This window comes from Oscarella lobularis, chromosome 1 (genome assembly GCF_947507565.1).
Source record: "Oscarella lobularis chromosome 1, ooOscLobu1.1, whole genome shotgun sequence".
Lineage (NCBI taxonomy): Eukaryota > Metazoa > Porifera > Homoscleromorpha > Homosclerophorida > Oscarellidae > Oscarella > Oscarella lobularis.
In genome coordinates, this window is record NC_089175.1 from 6,591,649 (window position 1) to 6,612,643 (window position 20,995).

Sequence of the window (20,995 nt, forward strand, 5' to 3'; positions counted from 1 at the left end):
TGTCTTGTTTCTTTCGCTTAGTTGCCTTTATACACTAAAATTGCTCATTCTATAGTTTCCCTGTGCACTGATGTTGAAAGCTGTTGTGACGAAGAAACTGTCATAGACTTGTCTCGTGAGCCAAGTAATCGGAAATTAATTAAGAGGCTTTTTGATTGCTACTGCTTTCTTTGCAGAGGGGATATTACTTTGTTTGGATAGCCTTTCTGATGTTGACATTGAAGTATTCCTTCGGTCCATTTGGGAACAAAACCACTCCATGATTGCTGTCGCGTTTCGAAAGGAAACCGAAGAATCACGAATGGGTGCAGTTCAGTTAATTAAGGTTGTCACTCACTTTTTTCTTATCTAGATAGTCTAGACTGCAAACGGTTGCTTTGGAAAATCTTGAACTTTGAAAAGGACCTCACACGTCTGCAAAGTTCTCATGAAAGTGTTCGTTCGTCTCCGTCCAACATTTCCGCAGGTCCAGCGTCTCTTCACTCACTACCTGGCAAGACAGGTACAGTGCACGATTTTGGGCTTCAATACTAGTATGTTGAAATTCAGGAAATCATGATTGCATGTGTTTTCTTTGGAGTATACTGCAAGTTCAAAAGGACGTCAAACGCCTGCGGAAACTGGCTCACGTCAAGATAAAGTGCGTTGAATTGTCTGCGCAATCTCGTAAGCAGCACTTAACAAACAGGAATTCTTTTTAACTGCTCTCGTTTTGTTAAGGAATGCCGCCATCTGTGAAGCACAGTCAATTAAAGTTTGACGAGCGCCTTCATGCATTTTGTTTTGAAGAAATAGGTCAGTATTGGCTTCCACTGGGACTACGTCTCGGTTTTTCAAAGAACGAGCTAAGCGCTATTGGAGATGAATTTGATGAGTATGGCGACGAGTACAAGGCATTAGCTATGATGCGAGAGCATGCAATGTCTGTCCAAGATGCATCCTTCAACGATATTCGTACTATTCTCCAAGAAACCAAGCAGCAGAACCGCGCTTCTTGGGCTCGAGAGAGAAGCCAACGAAAAATTCGTTCAAGTACTAGACGAAGTTGCTGTGATAGAACTTAAGAGTAGAGTCATTCTGTTTAGATATGCCAAACACGGATGGTCGTATTTTTGGCCGTGATTCGGAATTAGAGAAAATCGGACGCTTTTTTTGGGGTTCCAAGATCAGAGAGAGCTTTGTTTCTCCTATTTCTCACAAGTTACAGGCAAGTCTCTTGAACACTTAACGTAAGCAATTAAGGTGGATTTTACCATGTGTTTTTGGAGCAGTTTATCTGTGGCGTTGGAGGGGTGGGCAAAACAAAACTTGCTCTTCAATATGCTGCACGCCAGGAAAAGGCATATCAGCGTGGCGTGGTCTGTGTAGACGCTCAGTCACTGATGACGATAGAAGCTTCTTTGCAGGAATATGTGAGGCCCGTAGCTAGAAAGCAGAATGCGGAAATGATATGGTGTTTCCTACTTTAGTTTCTTTTGGCAGCTGCCAGAGGCGAAGGAAACTATGACGCAGTTGCAGGAAGAAGTATTCAGCAATTGTTCAGTCTTTTTTACGAAAGCGTTAACCAGAGCAACAGGGTTCTGATTTTGTTTGACAACGCCGACGATCTCGATGCAGTTGGAAAATATCTTCCTCGTCGTTTTGTTTCCTGTCACGTCCTGGTCACAACCCGAACGACTGAAGCGAGCGAGCTGTTTAGCCGAGAGAATTCCAACGTTATTGTTCTTGAGGCGCTTGAAGGATCAACTGCTGTCTCTGCACTTATCAGCTTAGCAGGCAAAGACGCTAAGACCATGTGTTCTGGCGAACTTGAAGCAGCGAGAAAAATTGCCGTTCTTTCTCCAGTTGAGGGACTTCCTATTGCGCTTCGTCACGTCAGCGCATATCTTCTTCGTCATGAAAGCGTTACCTTCGAAGCTTACTGGGAGAAACTCGTTACAGAGGAACGTCAGCTTGAAGCAGCGTCGTTGGATTTAGACCAATTTCTCCGTTATTTTCGACTTTCGCACATGGAAGAGGTTCTGCGCCGAATTGGTATCAAAACTCCGTCTGATTTGCTTCGTTTGAAGAGTGATGGCATTGACTTGAACTCATTTGACAGAAAATCGTTGGATAATGCTGTGCAGAAGCTTTATACAACGCGCCACGCTTTTTTAACATGGGAAATGGATATAACGGACGTCGAAGAGAATTTTCCGGTGGCGTTTTCAATTCTCTTGTCCTGTTCAGTGATGGCATCGAGATCGATTCCACAGGAAATTATTTCAAACTGTCTTTCGATAGTTCACGGCAATTCAGCGCCTCTTCGACTTGTTGAAGGTTTAGGATCATTGAAGAAGTACACCCTTTTGACTAGAGACATATTCAACGACGGTCGCGTATGCTATGCGATGCACCATCTTATCCATCGGAGCGTTTTCGAGCGATTGAGGCAGAACAAAGCCTTGATGAATTATGTTCTGCACGTCGCAGGAGTCTGTCTTGAAAGAGTGCTCGATAGAGAAATAGAATTTATTTTCGGGATAGCTGCTCATTGTTATTCGGTTGCAAAAAATATGCTTGAACTGGGAATGGTTCCCAGTGACGCTGGGATTATTTCACGGGCCGTTGAGTTGTGCTTAGTTCACGGGCACATGGTTGTTTTGGAAAGTCTGGCTTCAATGGTGGTTGTCAACGTGAACAGGAGGTCGGATTTATCAGAAAGCAAAAGACTTGAAATTCTTCGTACCTGTACAGGATTAGCTCTCTCTCCTTTTCTCTTTAGTACGTTCTGTCTTTAGATCATCTGAACCTGAGTACTGTAGCTGGCTTACGGGGAGACACCTTGGAGGCAGATGAACATTACAGGCGGGCGTTCAGAGACAGAGGAGTTGAAGATTTTTCGGATGACGAAGTCATTCGATTTTCTCGCGGCAAGCAGTTTTCGTTGAATTTTTTCACTTTATTTTCATAACTTTATGTAGATTTGATTCACGTGGCCGATCGGTCTGAAAACCTTCAAGACGCTGAGGCCATTTTGAACCGCTTGGTCGTTACTCTAGAAAAAGAAGAAGAGGATTTTCGATCGGGTGAGTGGTACACGCTTAGCTACAGTGCATGTGTTTTACTGTGGCTGTAGCATATGTATCCTTGGCGGGCGTTCTACTTCAAAGTGGCCAGAAAGAAAAATACGAAGATCTTCTCATGTTTCTTTTTTCCCTTTCCGCTTCACGCAGTAATCCTGTTGAAACTGTAATAGGTATTATTTACACGTCAGATCATACATTCGAGTAGACGTTCTCGTTGATATTTTATTCTCTTCCACTGCTTCAGGTCTTTATTGCCTTGGTCACTGCAGATTCAACGAGCAGAAGTTTGATGGAGCCCTGGAATGTTTTAAACAAGTGATCCATATTAATGAAACTTCGCGTACATCTATCCTGAAACCAATTGAAGTCTGTAAGGGTGCGTTTGGTCTGTTCATTACAGACTGCAGAAGCCTTATTTCTTTTTTGTTCAGCGCACTTGTATTGTTTTGTTTCTTGCAAGCGGACAAGGCAATTTGAGTTTGGGCATCAAATCTTGGAGAAAGGATTGCCTATTCTTCAAAGTCGTTTTTTCTTCACAGAGAATCTTACGTCAATTCTTTGTAAAATTTTATTTTCCTATATTTCAGATTTTCTTATTTAACTCAGTACGTCAATTTTTTTCCGCAGACAACGCATTGTACGGTTCTAGCCTTTACACCTTGAAGAAGTACACCAAGGCTGTTGATCATCTCCAACAATGCCTCTCTGTGTGCCCAAGGTCGAGGGATGGTGAAATCCAGCTAATGCTAAGTAAGAAAGAATTTGACTTTGACCCAGTGACGCAATTTATTATTTATTATTTTAAGTCGTTTGGTATCTTGGAATGTCGCTAGCGAAACTTGGTAAATTGGATGAAGCGGTTATGATCTTAAAGGAGTTCAGCTATCTATTCGAAAGGCTAATGGTCAATAACCAGTGGATAAATCATACGGGTATGATAATGAGTACGTAGTCATGTGTACTTTCATTAGCATTCGCCTTTCACTCCGAGCAGATTTTTCTATGATGGTGAAGCTTTATACGGACGCGGAGAAATGGGATGACGCTATATTTTTACTTAAGTCCTGCTTCCTGAATTGTAAAGAGAAGCATGGATGGTCTTTGAGTTACAGCAGCCTTCACGGTACTGTATACGATTTGAGCGAGGTTTTCTAGTGCAGTAATCTCATATTAACTTTTTTTGTGCAGCAACATGGTTACTTTGCGAGTGCCTACTAGCCAAAGGGCTTTTTAAGGATGCCCATGAAGTGTCTGCAAAAGCGCTTAGAGACTATGACCCGAAGCTTTTTCCCGATTACCGATTACTAGAGAAGAGTACGTCTTTATTCGCTAAAAGCCAAATGTACTAAGACGGATTTTCTTCATTGTAGTTCATGAACTTAAGTGCGCTGTTGGTCAGATGATTGCCCTGGAAGAGGAATGAACTGTCTATTCCCTTTTCGTGCGACTGGAATTTCTAGTTGACCCTCTTTGCTGAGCCTGTCGAATAGTTTCGTATAGAGCGGAGTGTTACGTGCTTGTTTATACAGGTCTGTTTACACCTTAATCTATAATGTGCATGAGCTGCTTTTGGGCGCCTACGTGTTGACTGAACGCGTGCTGCGCTATCATTCCAAACAAACAAAACGGCGTAAAAAATTTTGTTGCGTTTGTTTTGTCTCGAGACGTAGTTTTCGGTTTTGGAAAGTTACTACTTCTGCCTGTGTGCTTTTATAGATGCATTTTAGGTACGGAATGACGTCAGGTCCGTGTTCTTTATATTTCAAGATTTCCATAAAAGGACTTGTCCACGTGCGGGGGTGGATCGAGTTGCGCTTGCGCAAGACTCGTTTCGATGTCGCCATCATGAATTTTCTCCTAGGAAAACGCGTGCGACCAGACGCTTTTCGTCTCGTCAGCTGCAGAATTTCTGAACTGCTGCGTCTTTCCGACTGCATTCTACCAGCTTTTCGCCTCGAAACATCGTCGAATCGCGAAAATACGCTCTAATTCTTCCCGACTTCACCTAGTTTCGAAACCAGGAGCACTTCGGTCACCGAAACGACTTGTTCGCGGTAGGAAAATCGAACGCAAAGGAGTTCGTTCCCTCAGGAAACCAAGACCTTCGCAAAAATCACATTGAGTATTCGAACGCTTTTCTGGGCTTTGGAAGAAATCGTGCACAAGTACGTTTCTACTTCTTGGCGTCTCAAAGTGCATCGCAAAACTTGCAGTAGATTGCACAGGGTGGTGCCAGATTTTGCCTCTAAAATAAGAAGTACAATATCGTATCGTACCGAATCGAGTTTTTTTAGGGGCTTCTTGTGTGCTATTTTATTTTACGCTACACAACAATCAATCAATTCATTTCCAACGAACGGCGCTTGTAAAGGCACGTTTGTTCACACCTATAAACTCACCAAAAACAGACTACTGTAGTGACCAAAGCGTTAGTGTCATAATTCCATGCTTCTCACTTAGGCTTTTTTTCTGAATTTCATTTCAGAAAATGACAGGGATGTCCATCCTTTCCAGGAGTGCCAAATGATACGATTTGCGCCACTACCACTTTGATACAAACCATTGAGGAAAGTACGATGACAGTCGCTAAACCACCAACCACCTTTATATGAAGCAGCACAGTTGACACGATTGTTCCAATCGTTGTCGTCGTCCTTTGTCGAAAACTTCATTCCATTTGCATTGCCAAGTCTATACTGAGAAGCAGTAAATGCATCACCTGCTGTACCACTGTACCCACTAGCGCTTAGCCTATACTTGGAACTAAAGTTCTCCACGTTAAAGCTGCTGTACTTAGCATAGGCACTGTTTCCCGAGTAATCCGTTAATTCAATTCTTAGTTCATTTGCCCCATTGAGCTGCAAAAGGTTGTGAAGAGAAGTTAATCCAAGCCAGTAGTCACCGCTAAGATTGCCAAATCCTCTTTCGTAGTCATTCCATCCACGATCAAAGTCAACTGATCCATCCTTTCGTCTTTGAAAGACTGTCCATCCTCCGCCGTCGGTTTCCATGTCACAGTAGACAGGAAGTATGCCAACTCCCTCAAAGGCAATAGTAAAACTGCCACTTGAAAGATGGGGAGACCGTTTATGTAGACAAGAGCAGTCGCATGAAATAGATCTTACGATATCTAAGGGAATTTTTAGGAGAGATAGATTGCAGTACTGTATCTCAAAGCACACTTTGCAGATCTTGGAGTTGGTTTTGCAGTAACTCGATTGTGTTGTTTGACATGACACCAGGAAGACCTTGAATTCCTCGTTCACCTTTCTGATATAAAACAAGTTCTCAAAATCATTCTTTTAACTAATAGGACAGCACCTGTCCTTTGTGACCATGCTGGCCAATGTGACCTTTAACACCCTTGGGCCCGATGGGTCCTGTGACGCCAGTAAAACCTCGATTTCCCTTATCACCTTTAGAACCAGCCTTTCCAATCTTGCCCTTTTTGAAATAATGTTTCAGTCATCCGGTTGTTTTTCATCATTGTACTGCTACCTGTACACCGGTGTTCCCTCTGTCTCCTTTATCACCTTTAAATCCTCTTGGCCCCAACAGCCCTCTCTCTCCAGTAGGACCCTATGGCGAATTGAAGTATCAATACCTTGTTCACTTGTTACTACGTACCGCTCTTCCAACTGGACCAGGCGGCCCACGCGAACCAATAGTGCCAGGTAAACCTTGAGGTCCTACAGGTCCTGGCAATCCCTGAGGTCCAACGATATGTTTATGATCACAAGCAGTAGACGATGTCTGCAGCAGAAACACGTTCTTTTGAATCAAAAAAATATTTTTGTGTTTGTTTGCCTGAGAATACGTGTTTGTCACAACATAGCCAAGTAGGCAAAGGAGCAGCTGCGTTCTCATTGTCTTCATAGAGGTTTTGAATGAATGTCTTCTTCTCTCTACGTGCTTTTATGATGAGTTTTAGATACGGAAGACACGGAATGACGCTATCCCCGTGTGTTTTGCACTTCAAGATTCCATAAAAGGACTCGTCCACTCTTGTTCACGTGCGGGGGTGGAGTTGCGCTTGCGCGATCGAGACCCCTTTCGAAGCATCGTGAACTAGGAAAACTCATGCGGCCAGACGGCTTTCGTCTCGTTAGCTACAGAATTTCTGATGCTGCGGAACTGCTTCGACTGCCTCGCTTCGCCTCGAAACGTCATCGAATCGCCCGAATTCTTCCCGAATTCTCCTTCTTTCGAAACGGTTAACCAGTAGCACTACAGTCATGCGCCGTCGGCTAGGCGACGGCAAGAAAGCCAAACGCTAGCACGCAAACGACTGTAATGGAGTCGCTCAGGACGAAGAATTTCACATTGAAGTAATCAAACTCCTTTCAGGGCTTTGGATGAAAGCGTGCACAATTAGGTTCTTGATCTAAATCGGTTAGAAATCCAAGGAACCTTATTCGTTAATTATTAAATATTTCATCTCAATATCAATATCTCTAGTTTTCTGTATGGTATGAGTTTTGAAGAGGGCGTCTTCATTCAACAGGAGCCGTCTCTCTCTTTATATCTCAATCAGGTAAGTCACTTATTCATTATTTATTCCACGTGTCATCTTCTGGCTTCAGACGATTCAACGTCAGATTCTGTTCGAGCTTCAAATTCCTGTTTAAGCCGGCTCTAAAATTTCCGCCAACGCATTTCAGTGTTTCAGTGAGTGAGAGCCAGTGTTAATATGTATTCACATTCACCATTGTTTTAGTACCGTCATCAAGGATCATTACAATGATCTAACGTTGTTCTATTCCAACGAAGGCAATCCTCTCTCGCCTGAATTTTTTAATCATATCTTGAAGCAGCGCTGGATCTTTCAATCTCTTCTCTAAAGTTAATACCACGTGATTATTTATCTACCTTTTTCTGTTTACCTTTATGCCATTTCACAATCTAGTTCATTACAGCTCATCAACCTATCTGATTCTTCAGATTATAACGAATATGGCATTAGAAATGTAAGAGATTTTGAAATTGTAAATGTACATTAACTAACGTCAAAATTTCAGTTGCAATCACGACAGGAGCGCAATCTCGTCGCTAAATGCCTTCATTACTCTGAGAGGCAGCGCGTCATCGCTCTGAACTGAAATCCTGTCGTTTCCATGACAACGGGTGATAATTGTGAAACGTTTTTTCATTGAGCACCGTTACCACGGCAGCGGATGTGCACGGCGTTGTCTTCAATCAAAGCCAAGTATTTTTGAACGTTGTAGCAATTGAAACGTGAAAGAGCGAATTTGACCAAATGAACTCTGCTGCTTCCAATCCAACTGCACTTCACGGCAATATCAAAGTATGTAACAGGCGTGTCTCTTCCGCATTCTGTAAACCTTTCTGCTCTTCTCTCAGGTTCTAATTTATTGGTGGACTCCACGGGCCAGCTGTAGAGATTGCAGTGTCATCAGGTCTTTGTGTTGTGGTAAGTGGATTTATTGCTTCGTATTCAGCTAAGGGTGTCTTTTAGGATAGGGGTCCTAAGTATGACCCCGTCATCAAAAACTGCTCCACCGGGGTCCTGGGCAAGACCCCGTCATCAAAAACTGCCTGGCAGGGGTCCTGGGCATGACCCCGTCAAAACTGCCTGTGCATGGAAACGCGAGGGACAACTGTGCTTTTTTATCATTTTATTCAATAAATTGACTGTCCCTCCCCTTCTATCTTTGAGCAGTTTTTGATGACGGGGTCTTGCTCAGGACCCCGGTTGCGAGCCTTTTTTTATGACGGGGTCATGCCCAGGACCCCAACTCCTAAAAGACAAACGTCAATAACAAGGACAAGTGCTTTGTAATAATAGTGCTACTGTACCTGGTCATAGAGTATCAAAATGGTAAATGCGGTGCCATCGTGCGCGTCTACAGCATCACGCAGACGCAAGGACCTCAAACGGTGAGGTTTACGCGTCACAAGATTATCATCATCACAAGTAGGTATGACTAACTAACTAACTAACTGCGCCATCAAAGTGCAAAAAATAAAAATTGAAAAAATTCCACTACATGCGGTATAAACTTGATATCATGATCTTCCTTCATGGGTTTCCACACTGCAAAAAAAGCAATTGACTTGTCAATTTATACTCTTCTTACCTCTACTAGACTACCCTCAAGCAGCAAAGCATATGAAAAAAAACTAAATTACCTTCAGAGTCAACTGACCTAAAATCTCAACTAAAGAAAAACCTACAGAAGAGAAACCATAACACGAAAGCAAATAGCACATAGATTATCTCAAAATCTCTTCACCTACGCTATTCCATTCAATCTAGACTACCTCAAAAATCCATTAAAAAATCAGGTGGCGGCTGCTAGCTGAAGCCCTATGGGAAGGAGCTAAACGCCTACTAAAAATCCGCCCTACCCTACTAGCAGCCGCCAACTAAACTCTCAGGCAAGGGAGCGGACCCGTGCAGACTAACCGTAGTGATAAAGCACGCGATGGATGGTCCTTTTGCTGTCACACTACACTCTCTGTAACATGGCCTGCAACATACGCACGTGGGCTTTCATGCGCTGCCATGACAACCGCCCTCACTCATTAACCCCAACCCGCTCTCAATTACACATTCGGAAAGCAGACCTAATAGTTAAACTGATGGAAATTTTCCATGCACGCGAGCGTGGGCAGCGCCACGTCAGGCCCAACCTGTGTATTTCACAGAGAGAGACCCGCTCCCTATGTGAACGCCTACTCCGCAAGGACCCCCAGTTTTAAACCTGGTCACTCGTTGTCTTCATCAAGAAAGCTCTCGTTGCATTGCTCTAAAAGGTGACATTAGTTAGCAAGTCGCGTAGAAGTGTGGCTTACGTACAGTACCTATATGTCTGATAGAAGCGTGACGTCACGCGTTATATTTTTATTTCCTTTCTTGCGCCACGCGAAATCAGAGGCATCTAGAAAACAGACAAATGAATCAAATTTGAGGTAAAGTGGGTGGATGCCACGCAGGATTGCTCACCGGCGAGCGGATGCGCAACGAAAAATGAGAGGTGGGGGCGTGGGGCGTGGGGCGTGTTCTCTCAACTCGACTTGAGCTATTCCTGCGACGCTGTAGACCAAGAATAAGGGCGAATGCGGATTTACGGTAATGAAATCAGTGATCCTACAAAAATTGCCGCCACTTTGGGGAAGCAGTGTTCAGCGTTTCACTGTCCAGCGGCATGTGATCCACGAAAAATTTACGAGATCGTGTTCGACCGCGAAAGATCGTCACAAAATTCTTCGGATCACTTCACACGTGCTATTAGTAGAATTAATAGCAGTTGTCACTGATCGATTATTGGCTTACCTGACGTCATCAAGACTACAGTACATAGTGTGACCATTCGGAGAAAGACACTTCCACGTAAGCCTATGAGCTGCGGTGCCAATAGGCCGATTCCGATTTCTTGTACTATATTAAATAAAATGAATAAATAATTGAACAGCGATTATTTCTACTCCCTTACCTACCACGTAAAAAGCGTCGGAGAAGCGTTGAGCCATCCACGCTACAGTTCAGTTAAATTGACCACCTTCGCAAACCTAAAATTAAATCAATAAATCAATTTAATTAATTATTGACGAGTCGAATTTGGACTCGGATCAAACTTCGGGGTACTTACTTCATACAGCAGAGAAGCCGTGCGTGATAATGAAGATCTGCTGCTATATTCTCCGTTGAGAGGCCCCTTTCGAGGATAAGCGATCGCGAATCGCGTTTGGGTCCCGTGAAGCGAAACTGAAGATAGTGAGAAGCTACCGACAACAATTTGCGCCTAAAAAATTGACGATTCACCGATTAAGCGAAGATGTGTATAACGAATTGGCGTCTCAACAGTTTTCGGTTTCTTTTTTACGATGTCCACGTCATTCGATGACATAGTATGCTTTTCTAGTGGTCGAAGAGCAATGACGCGCCTTCGAAAAGCTTCTCCATCACGAAGTATCCATCAGAATTTTTTAGTGGCAAAATTCAGTAGCGTGCGTTATTGGCGTCTTCAAAAAAATCGATTCTTTGGCTGTTTATTTTAAACTCTCTGCACTGGAAAAGTTTGAATAATCATTCAATTTCCCTGTACAGTGCGACCCCTGGTGCGACCCAATGAGAGCCTCGGATAGTAATTTCATTAGTACATGAGGTAATGGACTAAATATAGCGAACACTACACCAGAGCGCTTATTTGCCAGCGATTGTAGTACACTCTTAGTCTGCTAGACAGGGTCGCTGATATAGGAATTAGGTGCCGCTCGCGAGCGGTACATAACCCTCATGCATTACATCCTATTACGTAAAACAGCGCCTAAACTAATTAGGCTATAAGAGTCCCGAGCAAAAGGTCCCGAGACTCGATCATGTACTCCATCCGCCGATTCTTTTCCTCTGAACCCAATCAAAAACGTAGCTAGTGACTCCGGAGTACTTCTTGAGAAGCAAAACGCGCTCTTTAGCTACGAATCCTTGGGCGAGGTTGTCTCTTGAAGACAAACGAAAACACTACCGCTGTGTGGAGGATTACGTGACGCTCGACAGCCTAAAGACCTGGCAGAAATACAAAACATTGAGTAAAAACGTTTGCTCGGCGGAGAAAAGGACCGGCCAATCTTCTCGTCCAATAGAAAGTCTCGTTGCGCGACGGAAACCGTTTTACGCTGCAGATGAACGGCTCAACGAAAAGGTGACCCTCTGGAGAGGAGATATCACGTGTCTGGAGATCGACGCAATCGTGAATGCAGCCAACTCGACCCTAATGGAAGACGGAGGAGGAGGTTCCGTTAATGTCTCGCAAGCCAGGCCCATTTCCGTGAGAGAAAAGGGTCCCACTCGAGTACGTCATCAGTCATGTGATTGTGACTCGATTGTGCGTGTGGAAGAAGTAACGCCTACATTTCGCACACGCTGCCTTACGAACTCTGCAGAATGACTGATGGACCATTGTATGCATTGCTGCAAGGTACATTTGTGTGTCCACCTGATCAGTCATTTGGTTCGTAAGGAGCATCGTACGTAGGCGTGTATTCTTCCACACCCACAAGTCAATCACATAACTGATGACATACTTGAGTGGGACCAGGCCCTTCCTCTCGACGGAGTGTAGAAGGAAAATGGTCTGGCATGCAAGGCTACCGTTAAAGACGCAAGATTCCTTTTTTTTGAACGTATGCTTTGCTTTGCATGCAGTCGATGCATGCATAAATCATGCAGCCGATTCTTTACTCCTCGATGAATGTCGTACATTAGGAGGGTGCGACATGGGAAAAGCAAAATTGACATCCGGTATAAGAATTTAAGCTGACATTCTAAATGAAAAAATTCATCATAAATCGCGTGTTTAGGTTATCGCTTGCCGGCTAAATGTGAGCTCTTACTTTGTGTGCTTCTGCATCTGCATGCTATTGGTAGATGTTTTGCACGCTGTTGGACCTATTGGGAAGAAACCGAAGCTGCTGCGGAGTTGTTATAATGCGTGTTTAGCACTCGCATTAGACCACAATATTCGTTCGCTGGTAGTCTACTTGTTTGATTGATTAATGAATATAACATCTGATTCTTTGCGCTTTAGGCGTTCTGCAGCATTTCGACTGGAGCAAACGGTTATCCCAAGACAGATGCGGCCTCCGTTGCTATTGATACAGTTCGAAGATGGTTGACCGTTCCAGGAAATGCCGAAAAGGTCACGCGTTCGCTGCGATTGCAGTTTTTGTCACTTTTTCGTTCATTTTAGATTGACAGAATTATTTTTTGCGTCTATACCTCTGCTGATCGAAAGATTTATAAATCGTTGATGCCTTATTATTTTCCAGACGCGGAAGACGTGCAACATGCAGCAAGAGACGCTGCAGAACGTACAGAAACTTACCAACAGGAGGTGTGACTCCTAGGCCAACTATATTTAATTTGTTCAAATCTATAGACTGTTACCATATAAGACTTAATTGTTCAGTCGACCATTTGCTTCTGACCTTGATTTGTTTAGGTTACCCATTTTCAAAAAATTTACCACGAGGCACTGAAACGCGGCTCAGTAACGGTGAATCGATCTCGCGTCATTGTGGCCGGTCAAGACGGAGCTGGCAAGTCGTGTCTTGTTGATTCTCTTTTGAACAGACCCTTTGAGAAAGATAAAGCGAGCACAGAAGGAGCGGTTGTGTCAATGATTCACACAGCAGCATGCGGCTGGGTTGTGACCGACAACAAAGACCACTTAGATCCGCTGATTGCTGAGGGCGTATACCGCATGAATCAGCAGCAATCGGACTCATTTCGTAGAACTGTAGCATCAAACGACTTTGATTCCGAGTTGGAAAAGGTGAAAGCAGACACATCAGAGCGTTCCCACGGCACTTCTTCAGAAGTGAGCTCCTTCAAACCGGCCCCTGCAGTGGAAACACTGGAAGAAAATTTGAAAACGTTTGGAATTGAAGCGAAGACACTCATGGCTATGCAGCAACAATTGGTGGCTACTTTCCTCGCAAGCAGACCTAGCGAAGAGGATCTTCGTAAGCAAATTTTCGGCGTTCGCGATATCTGGGATTTGGGTGGGCAAGAAATTTATCTCGCCACACATGCGGCTCTGATGCCAAACAGCAAAGCATTTGGGTTGTCCATGTACATGATTGTGATGGACATCTCAAAGTCGCTGTCCGATAAAGCGAGGTCGTTTCATCGATCCAATGATGGTGGTGTAATAGACCAGAGTAACGAATTGGGCTGGATCCGCACAAACGGAGACTTCCCTCTCTTCTGGTTTGGATCAATCGCAGCGGCCCACGAAGACACGCCTATGGGTGGCCATTGGCTGGGTAAGGACGAAGAAGTCGCTCCTCCTCCTGTCTTTGCAATTGGTTCACACCGAGACGTCTTGGACAACGACACGGAAAGGTTTCCGGATCCGGAGTCGGTAGAAAAGTGGCTGAAGCATCAAGAACAATATTTTGAAGAACTTCTTAGCCATACCGATTTCATGAAGCACATCGTCGTACCGAAGAAACGTGGAGTCAGGGAGGACAATGAAGAATTTCACGAAATGGTTCACTTCTTCAGGAGAATATTCCTGATAGACAATACCGTCTCCGGTTCAGCATTTCCTTGTAGAAGCGTTATAGAAATTCGAGAACGAGTCGATCGCATGACGTCGACATATTGGAAAGGAATGAAAAAACAGCCCTTATTCTGGATTTATCTTGAAATTCTGTTGTTTCGTTGGAGCAAAGTTATGAAAACGGTCGCGGCAAAAGTTGACGAAATTGTAAAGCTAGCTCAACATCCGACAATTTGCAATATTTCTAGTCGCGACGAAGTTCTCGTTGCACTGAAGTATCTTGCCAACGTCGGAGCAATTCTCTATTACCCACAAGTAGACGATTTGAAAGACTACGTTTTCTTGAGACCTATGTGGGTAATCAAAGCGCTATCAACTTTCGTGACGGCGGCGAAACCGGGTCCATTGTTAGAGCCAAAGTGGAATATTCTAAAAGAGAAAGGAATAATGTCGAATGACTTGATGAACTATCGTCTGACGCAAATGCGAGACGCCGACATCAGCGATTTAGCTACTTCTTTAGAAGATGCTGGTCGGGAGCAAATTGAAGACGAAAATAGGCTAATTATGCGGCTTCTCAAACTTCTTGACGTCATCACGCCAGTTGCAGAATCTTCTCTCGTTGAATTTTATGTCCTTCGATGCTTACGAAGTCATTTGTGTATTCTCCTACGCATTGGGAATGTCATCGTCACTCGCTTTCTCTTCCCGCTCCTCTTATCGTCATTCCCATTAAACTAAAGTTTGTTCCGGAGTGCCTCTACTTTCGTCTCGTAACTCGCTTTTTAACTTTGTATCCAAAAAACCCGGAACTCTCTCGTCATCAGTGCATCTTTCAAGTGCAAGATAAAGAGATTCCCGCTGTTGAAGGTATTCAGCTACGTCTCTTTATAGCAGCTCCATTTGTATTGTCTTCCTAGTTGAAATTGAATTGCTGTATCACAGCCGAGGTAATTGGATTGCTCTAACCATTCTTTACGTCAATGAAGACGACTTAGCAAGAGCAAGTCCGTCTTTTTTACCCTCAATTAGAGAGGAGCTGGCTAAACAAATGAGAAGTATCTGCCAGCAGGGCATGGGAGGATTTAGGTATAGTGTATGCTGTCAAATACGAGAAGCCGTACGCGCAGACGGACAGTTCGATGTCGATGTCAGAAGCCTTCCTGTTCTTCAGAATGAGAATTCTGAATACTCGCCAAGAGATGCCAAGCTATACGACAAATTCGGGAGACGATTGCGAGTGACGTCAGACGACTTTTTGAAAATTAACTGTTGGTTTGGGCACCAGTCAAGTGGGGCTACACCATTGGCATCTCAAGGTAATACGTGTATAGCAGAAGAGCGTTTTGCTTGATTAACTTGATTTGTTTTTCTTGCCAGTTTCACTTCCTCGGACAATCAACGAGTGTTTTATTCGTATTGTCGCAAACCTAGTAGAGTCAAAATGGCAAAAGTTTGCTGTTTTTCTGGGGCGAAAAGCCAGTTCCTTACATCAGTACAAAGAGAAGTCTAATGAGAGTTTTCTTCTGGCCATGATGGCGATAGAGGATTGGGTTGCAGAATGCGGTCGAAAGGCAACGGTAATTGCTCTCATTCGAGCTTGCGAAGAGTGCGGCATTCATAGGGATAACATTGAAGCGGCTTACAAAGAAAAGGCGTGTAAAATTGAATAAATATATAGAGGAAGTCATTCCGCGTAATCAACGTAGTTAGATGATGCATGAAGTGTCGTTATTAGCAGTAGCAACAAACGAATTCTTTTGCAACAAAGTTAGAAGGAACAACTAGGCGACTAGCATAGGAAACTACTCATCCATATCAGCGCTCACCTTTATTGAAGAGCTACGCATCTATATCCGCTTTCATATTTTATAGTAGATGATGCTATTTATTGATAGTCATGTGACTCTAACACACATCATGGCGTACGTCGTCTACTCCTTGGCGTTCTGATCGACATTACTGCACTGGCGGACGATTTTCCGCGCGGAGCTCATCCTGCCAAAAGATAAGAACGAGATTGGAGTGGAAGCACGGTAAATTGTAGCGATATCTACAGCATTAGCTCCGTTCCGAAGCTTTCTCTAGTCTTCCTATTGTCAAAGATGGCCTAAAGCTCGCGAAAGCGCTGGTAGAGATGCGATAGACGCTCTCTTTCGACCGTTAGACGACTCAAACGACGCCGATAGGGGCCCCCACTCAAACGTTCACTTTGAAGCTCAAGACATTGCACCATTGGGTAATTACTTTTGCCAAACATTAGCAGCTAGTGAAACAGTTAGTTAATATTGTAATATTGGTGTGTCTTTTGATTTACTAACCTCGGTCTTTTTAGCAAAGGCTAGTCAAAAGCTAGTCAGAGTCTGGCTTCTCTCCTTTTACACACCTAAAAGTGAGTTTCTATTTCTATCGTATTTATTTAACCCGTATATGTGACGCACTTCAGCGGCTCAACGAATAAACATTAGACCTTTGCTTATCGGAGAACGTTCACAATTTCAGTACAGTCATTACCTTCATTGAGGCTCTACAAAGATTCAACAATATCTTGTTCGACAACGGCTATCATCTCTAAGGTGAATACCTTGTGAATATATATGAATATACTTTTGACGTAACTGCTGCTCGATTGGAAGCGTTTCCTTTAGCGCACATTCTCAAACTCGTTTATTACATCGACGTACAATCAAATCGCCCGTCTAAAATTCAATTGGACGGCACTTACACTCACACATACGGAAAGGCAGTCTCAGCAAAAGAAACGTATATCTCTTCTACGCTATTCATGTCCTTCTTCTAAATTTCATTTCAGAAAATGACAAGGGTGTGTTTCCTTTCCATGCGTACCACGTAACACGAGGTAGTGAGCCTCTATCACTCCGATGCACATTATTCAGAAAAGAATGAGAGCAGGCATTAAACCACCACCCAGCATTATTATAAGCAGCGCAGTTAACGCCGTTTTTGCTGTCGTTGTCTCGATCTCTTGTCGAGAACTTCATTCCATTTGCATTATAATGTGAAAATCCAGATGCTGCTATTGCATCTCCCGCTGTACCACTGTACCCACTAACCCTTAGCCTGTACTGGGAAGTAGAGTCCTCCACGTTGAAGCTATTTTACTTGGCATACGCACTGTCTCCCGAGTAATCTTCGAATTCAATCCTTAATTCATTTGCTCCATTTTCCTGCAACAGCTGGTGAACAGAAGCTAAGCCGATCCAGTAGTCACCGCTAAGATTTCCAAATCGTCGTTCATAGTCACTCCATCCGCGATTAAAGTCAACAGATCCGTCTTTTCGTCTTTGATAGACGGTCCATCCTCCGTTGTCCGTCTCCATGTCACAGTAGACAGGCATAAGGCCAATTCCGGCGTAGGATATTGTGAAAGTTCCGCTTGAAAGATGAGGAGATCGGTTGTGTAAACAAGAGGAATCACAGCCTTGTGAGCTTGCAATTACTAAGAGCACAATAATATAATGAAAAATAGTAGTCAGTTGCATACTTCCTAGTTCTTCAAGTCGCTTTTGCAATAATTCTATGGGCATGACACCAGGAAGACCTTGAATGCCTTGGTCACCTTTCTAATGCCAACTTCTTTTAAATTCATATCTGAAGAATTATAATAGAGCAGTACCTGTCCTTTATGACCACGTTTCCCAGTTTGTCCTTTATCACCCTTGGGAACCGAGGTTCCTGTATGACCGGAAGAACCTCGGTTTCCTTTATGACCTTTTGTGCCAGCGTTTCCAGCCGTTCCCTTTTGAAAGTAATGAGTTCGTAGCTTTAGTAATTTGGGTATGATCTTACTGTTACCTGTTCACCAATATTTCCTCTGTCATCTTTATCACCTTTTGGTCCTAGTAGTCCTCTCTCTCCAGGAGGACCCTAAATAATAAACTTACTGGTAAATTGCTGGTCAAAATAAATATAAGCACTTCTCGTCCAACTGGACCAGGTGGTCCAAGCGAACCAATAGTGCCAGGTAAATCTTGAGGTCCCACAGGACCTGGCAATCCCTGAGATCCAACGATATGCTTATGATCACACACAGTAGCTAATGTCTGCGACAGAAAATCAAATTTGTTCTCATAGGATCAATGAAAAAAGATAATTTTTAGCCTGAGATGACGCATTTTCTACAACGTAGCTCAGCAAACAAAAGAGCAGCTGTGCTTTCATTTTTTCGTCACTTGAAGTCGTTTGAATGAATGAAGGTGCTGATCTTCTGGTCTGCTTTAGGATGAATTTTGGATACGGAAGACACGGAATAATATAAGGAATTACATACCAAATACGCAAGCTCCGTGTCATGAACTTTCATAGATTGCCATAAAAGGACTTCCGTACGAAGTAGAGTCGCGCCTGCGCAAGACGCCTTTTGTTAGAACCACGGCAAAACTTGTACGGCTAGGCGCTTTTAATTGCGGCTCGTCAGCCGCGGCAATGCCTGTTTCCGACAATATTTCAACCCTGAGGTCATCGGATGCACCATCTTATCCATCGGAGCGTTTTCGAGCGATTGAGGCAGAACAAAGCCTTGATGAATTATGTTCTGCACGTCGCAGGAGTCTGTCTTGAATGCGTGCGCTATAGAGAAATAGAATTTATTTTCGGGATAGCTGCTCATTGTTATTCGGTTGCAAAAAATATGCTTGAACTGGGAATGATTCCCAGTGACGCTGGAATTATTTCACGGGCCGTTGAGTTGTGCTTAGTTCACGGGCACATGGTTGTTTTGGAAAGTCTGGCTTCAATGGTGGTTGTCAACGTGAACAGGAGGTCGGATTTATCAGAAAGCAAAAGACTTGAAATTACCTGTACAGGATTAGCTCTCTCTCCTTGTCTCTTTAGTACGTTCTATCTTTAGATCATCTGAACCTGAGTACTGTAGCTGGCTTACGGGGAGACACCTTGGAGGCAGATGAACATTACAGGCGGGCATTAAGAGGCAGAGGAGTTGAAGATTTTTCGGATGACGAAGTCATTCGATTTTCTCGCGGCAAGCAGTTTTCGTTGAATTTTTTCACTTTATTTTTATAGCTTTATGTAGATTTGATTCACGTGGCCGATCGGTCTGAAAACCTTCAAGACGCTAAGGCCATTTTGAACCGCTTGGTCGTTACTCTAGAAAAAGAAGAAGAGGATTTTCGATCAGGTGAGTGGTACACGCTCAGCTACAGTGCATGTGTTTTACTGTGGTTGTAGCATATGTATCCTTGGCGAGCGTTCTACTTCAAAGTGGCCAGAAAGAAAAATACGAAGATCTTCTCATGTTTCTTTTTTCCCTTTCCTCTTCACGCAGTAATCCTGTTGAAACTGTAATAGGTATTATTTGCACGTCAGATCATACATTCGAGTAGACGTTCTCGTAGATATTTTATTCTCTGTCACTTCTTCAGGTCTTTATTGCCTTGGTCACTGCAGATTCAACGAGCAGAAGTTTGATGGAGCCCAGGAATGTTTTAAACAAGTGATCCATATTAATGAAACTTCGCGTACATCTATCCTGAAACCAATTGAAGTCTGTAAGGGTGCGTTTGGTCTGTTCATTACAGACTGCAGAAGCCTTATTTCTTTTTTTGTTCAGCGCACTTGTATTGTTTTGTTTCTTGCAAGCGGACAAGGCAATTTGAGTTTGGGCATCAAATCTTGGAGAAAGGATTGCCTATTCTTCAAAGTCGTTTTTTCTTCACAGAGAATCTTACGTCAATTCTTTGTAAAATTTTATTCTCCTATATTTCAGATTTTCTTATTTAATTCAGTACGTCAATTTTTCCTCAGACGACGCATTGTACGGTTCTAGCCTTTACACCTTGAAGAAGTACACCAAGGCTGTTGATCATCTCCAACAATGCCTCTCTGTGTGCCCAAGGTCGAGGGATGGAGAAATCCAGCTAATGCTAAGTAAGAAAGAATGTGACTTTGACCCAGTGACGCAATTTATTATTTATTATTTTAAGTCGTTTGGTATCTTGGAATGTCGCTAGCGAAACTTGGTAAATTGGATGAAGCGGTTATGATCTTAAAGGAGTTCAGCTATCTATTCGAAAGGCTAATGGTCAATAACCAGTGGATAAATCATACGGGTATGATAATGAGTGCGTAGTCATGTGTACTTTTATTAGCATTAGCCTTTCACTCCGAACAGATTTTTCTATGATGGTGAAGCTTTATACGGACGCGGAGAAATGGGATGACGCTATATTTTTACTTAAGTCCTGTTTCCTGAATTGTAAAGAGAAGCATGGATGGTCTTTGAGCTACAGCAGCCTTCACGGTACTGTATACGATTTGAGCGAGGTTTTCTAGTGCAGTAATCTCATATTAACTTTTTTGTGCAGCAACCTGGTTACTTTGCGAGTGCCTACTAGCCAAAGGGCTTTTTAAGGATGCCCATGAAGTGTCTGCAAAAGCGCTTAGAGACTATGACCCGAAGCTTTTTCCCGATTACCGATTACTAGAGAAGAGTACGTCTTTATTCGCTAAAAGCCAAATGTACTAAGACGGATTTTCTTTATTGTAGTTCATGAACTTAAGTGCGCTGTTGGTCAGATGATTGCCCTGGAAGAGGAATGAACTGTCTATTCCCTTTTCGTGCGACTGGAATTTCTAGTTGACCCTACTTTTCTGAGCCTGTCGAATAGTTTCGTATAGAGCGGAGTGTTACGTGCTTGTTTATCTGTGTCTGTTTACACCTTACTCGAGATTCATCACGTGTGGCGTTCCCATCTCATTTCGTTTTCTCTGCGTTTTCTCTGGCCTATTCCACAATTTACTAGGGTCAAAAATTGTGCATTCCACTCCCAAACTCAAAATCAGATGAAATCCCCGCGATTTCACTAGTTTATGTTGTCTCTAAATAACTGTAGTAGTCACGGACCAGTGGTCACTGTG

General features: G+C 43.3%; 5 protein-coding genes and 2 long non-coding RNA genes across 14 annotated transcripts in view; 4 read left to right on the forward strand and 3 right to left on the reverse strand.

The window, feature by feature from the left end:
* LOC136199820 (uncharacterized) overlaps positions 1-4,690 on the forward strand; it is a 29,184-nt gene extending 24,494 nt beyond the window's left edge. For 5 of the 7 annotated variants that reach the window (XM_065990138.1, XM_065990139.1, XM_065990140.1 and 2 more), the window contains 18 exons: positions 56-124; positions 177-305; positions 353-502; positions 550-666; positions 721-1,032; positions 1,086-1,207; positions 1,272-1,412; positions 1,470-2,730; positions 2,781-2,912; positions 2,964-3,068; positions 3,119-3,238; positions 3,313-3,444; positions 3,500-3,628; positions 3,696-3,818; positions 3,875-4,000; positions 4,063-4,191; positions 4,257-4,382; positions 4,439-4,690. In XM_065990138.1, coding sequence (XP_065846210.1) covers positions 56-124; positions 177-305; positions 353-502; positions 550-666; positions 721-1,032; positions 1,086-1,207; positions 1,272-1,412; positions 1,470-2,730; positions 2,781-2,912; positions 2,964-3,068; positions 3,119-3,238; positions 3,313-3,444; positions 3,500-3,628; positions 3,696-3,818; positions 3,875-4,000; positions 4,063-4,191; positions 4,257-4,382; positions 4,439-4,491 — 3,476 coding nt within the window. In that variant the 3' untranslated portion in view covers positions 4,492-4,690. The remainder of the gene's footprint in view (positions 1-55; positions 125-176; positions 306-352; positions 503-549; positions 667-720; positions 1,033-1,085; positions 1,208-1,271; positions 1,413-1,469; positions 2,731-2,780; positions 2,913-2,963; positions 3,069-3,118; positions 3,239-3,312; positions 3,445-3,499; positions 3,629-3,695; positions 3,819-3,874; positions 4,001-4,062; positions 4,192-4,256; positions 4,383-4,438) is intronic. The other 2 variants (XM_065990141.1, XM_065990143.1) reach the window with 2 other exon arrangements.
* Positions 4,691-5,524: 834 nt separating this feature from the next.
* Positions 5,525-6,944, reverse strand: LOC136197425 (ficolin-2-like). Its single transcript, XM_065987219.1, has 6 exons — positions 6,876-6,944; positions 6,696-6,821; positions 6,567-6,647; positions 6,390-6,512; positions 6,251-6,338; positions 5,525-6,198 (listed from the first exon to the last, which is right to left on the reverse strand). Exons 1-6 carry the CDS (start codon positions 6,942-6,944, stop codon positions 5,525-5,527), a joined length of 1,161 nt encoding a protein of 386 aa, XP_065843291.1.
* A 2,300-nt stretch (positions 6,945-9,244) lies between these two features.
* LOC136199854 (uncharacterized) lies at positions 9,245-10,462 on the reverse strand. Its single transcript, XR_010673208.1, has 5 exons — positions 10,366-10,462; positions 10,184-10,317; positions 10,036-10,125; positions 9,894-9,970; positions 9,245-9,838 (listed from the first exon to the last, which is right to left on the reverse strand). It is a non-coding gene; the product is annotated as an uncharacterized lncRNA (long non-coding RNA).
* Positions 10,463-11,398: 936 nt separating this feature from the next.
* On the forward strand, positions 11,399-15,999 carry LOC136199823 (uncharacterized). Of its 2 annotated transcripts, XM_065990147.1 has the most exons (11): positions 11,399-11,457; positions 11,508-11,621; positions 11,676-11,825; positions 12,238-12,333; positions 12,393-12,413; positions 12,460-12,563; positions 12,620-12,730; positions 12,782-12,925; positions 13,034-14,968; positions 15,019-15,417; positions 15,479-15,999. In XM_065990147.1, the coding sequence occupies exons 1-9, from the start codon at positions 11,412-11,414 to the stop codon at positions 14,837-14,839; spliced, it is 2,592 nt and encodes an 863-aa protein (XP_065846219.1). In that variant the 5' UTR covers positions 11,399-11,411; the 3' UTR covers positions 14,840-14,968; positions 15,019-15,417; positions 15,479-15,999. The 2 variants fall into 2 exon arrangements, with proteins under 2 accessions (XP_065846219.1, XP_065846218.1); XM_065990146.1 differs by having other exon boundaries at positions 11,508-11,825.
* Positions 16,000-16,006: 7 nt separating this feature from the next.
* LOC136199852 (uncharacterized) lies at positions 16,007-16,717 on the forward strand. Its single transcript, XR_010673206.1, has 4 exons — positions 16,007-16,134; positions 16,187-16,375; positions 16,434-16,490; positions 16,545-16,717. It is a non-coding gene; the product is annotated as an uncharacterized lncRNA (long non-coding RNA).
* A 500-nt stretch (positions 16,718-17,217) lies between these two features.
* Positions 17,218-18,728, reverse strand: LOC136197516 (veficolin-1-like). Its single transcript, XM_065987337.1, has 6 exons — positions 18,591-18,728; positions 18,049-18,162; positions 17,915-17,986; positions 17,736-17,858; positions 17,604-17,682; positions 17,218-17,558 (listed from the first exon to the last, which is right to left on the reverse strand). Exons 1-6 carry the CDS (start codon positions 18,726-18,728, stop codon positions 17,218-17,220), a joined length of 867 nt encoding a protein of 288 aa, XP_065843409.1.
* Positions 18,729-19,284: 556 nt separating this feature from the next.
* LOC136197609 (uncharacterized) lies at positions 19,285-20,779 on the forward strand. Its single transcript, XM_065987442.1, has 8 exons — positions 19,285-19,426; positions 19,501-19,632; positions 19,689-19,817; positions 19,883-20,005; positions 20,062-20,187; positions 20,250-20,378; positions 20,443-20,568; positions 20,625-20,779. Exons 1-8 carry the CDS (start codon positions 19,285-19,287, stop codon positions 20,675-20,677), a joined length of 960 nt encoding a protein of 319 aa, XP_065843514.1. The 3' UTR covers positions 20,678-20,779.
* The last annotated feature ends 216 nt before the right edge of the window (positions 20,780-20,995 follow it).

Excerpts from the sequence above, each read along its gene's own strand:
- LOC136197516 (XM_065987337.1), bottom strand. The coding sequence starts at position 18,728 with ATGAGCAGCTATCCCGAAAATAAATTCTATTTCTCTATAGCGCACGCA. Across the intron at positions 18,163-18,590 it reads ACGCTCCGATGGATAAGATG|ACATTAGCTACTGTGTGTGA; the intron begins GTGCATCCGATG and ends TTTCTGTCGCAG. Across the intron at positions 17,859-17,914 it reads GAGGAAATATTGGTGAACAG|GGAACGGCTGGAAACGCTGG; the intron begins GTAACAGTAAGA and ends TACTTTCAAAAG.
- LOC136197425 (XM_065987219.1), bottom strand. The coding sequence starts at position 6,944 with ATGAAGACAATGAGAACGCAGCTGCTCCTTTGCCTACTTGGCTATGTT. Across the intron at positions 6,648-6,695 it reads CTGGTCCAGTTGGAAGAGCG|GGTCCTACTGGAGAGAGAGG; the intron begins GTACGTAGTAAC and ends AATTCGCCATAG. Across the intron at positions 6,513-6,566 it reads GAGGGAACACCGGTGTACAG|GGCAAGATTGGAAAGGCTGG; the intron begins GTAGCAGTACAA and ends TATTTCAAAAAG.
- LOC136197609 (XM_065987442.1), top strand. The coding sequence starts at position 19,285 with ATGTGTTTTACTGTGGTTGTAGCATATGTATCCTTGGCGAGCGTTCTA. Across the intron at positions 19,427-19,500 it reads TCCTGTTGAAACTGTAATAG|GTCTTTATTGCCTTGGTCAC; the intron begins GTATTATTTGCA and ends TCACTTCTTCAG. Across the intron at positions 20,006-20,061 it reads AGAAATCCAGCTAATGCTAA|TCGTTTGGTATCTTGGAATG; the intron begins GTAAGAAAGAAT and ends TATTATTTTAAG.
- LOC136199823 (XM_065990146.1), top strand. The coding sequence starts at position 11,412 with ATGTACTCCATCCGCCGATTCTTTTCCTCTGAACCCAATCAAAAAC. Across the intron at positions 11,826-12,237 it reads AATGGAAGACGGAGGAGGAG|TCGATGCATGCATAAATCAT; the intron begins GTTCCGTTAATG and ends CTTTGCATGCAG. Across the intron at positions 12,564-12,619 it reads ACCACAATATTCGTTCGCTG|GCGTTCTGCAGCATTTCGAC; the intron begins GTAGTCTACTTG and ends TTTGCGCTTTAG.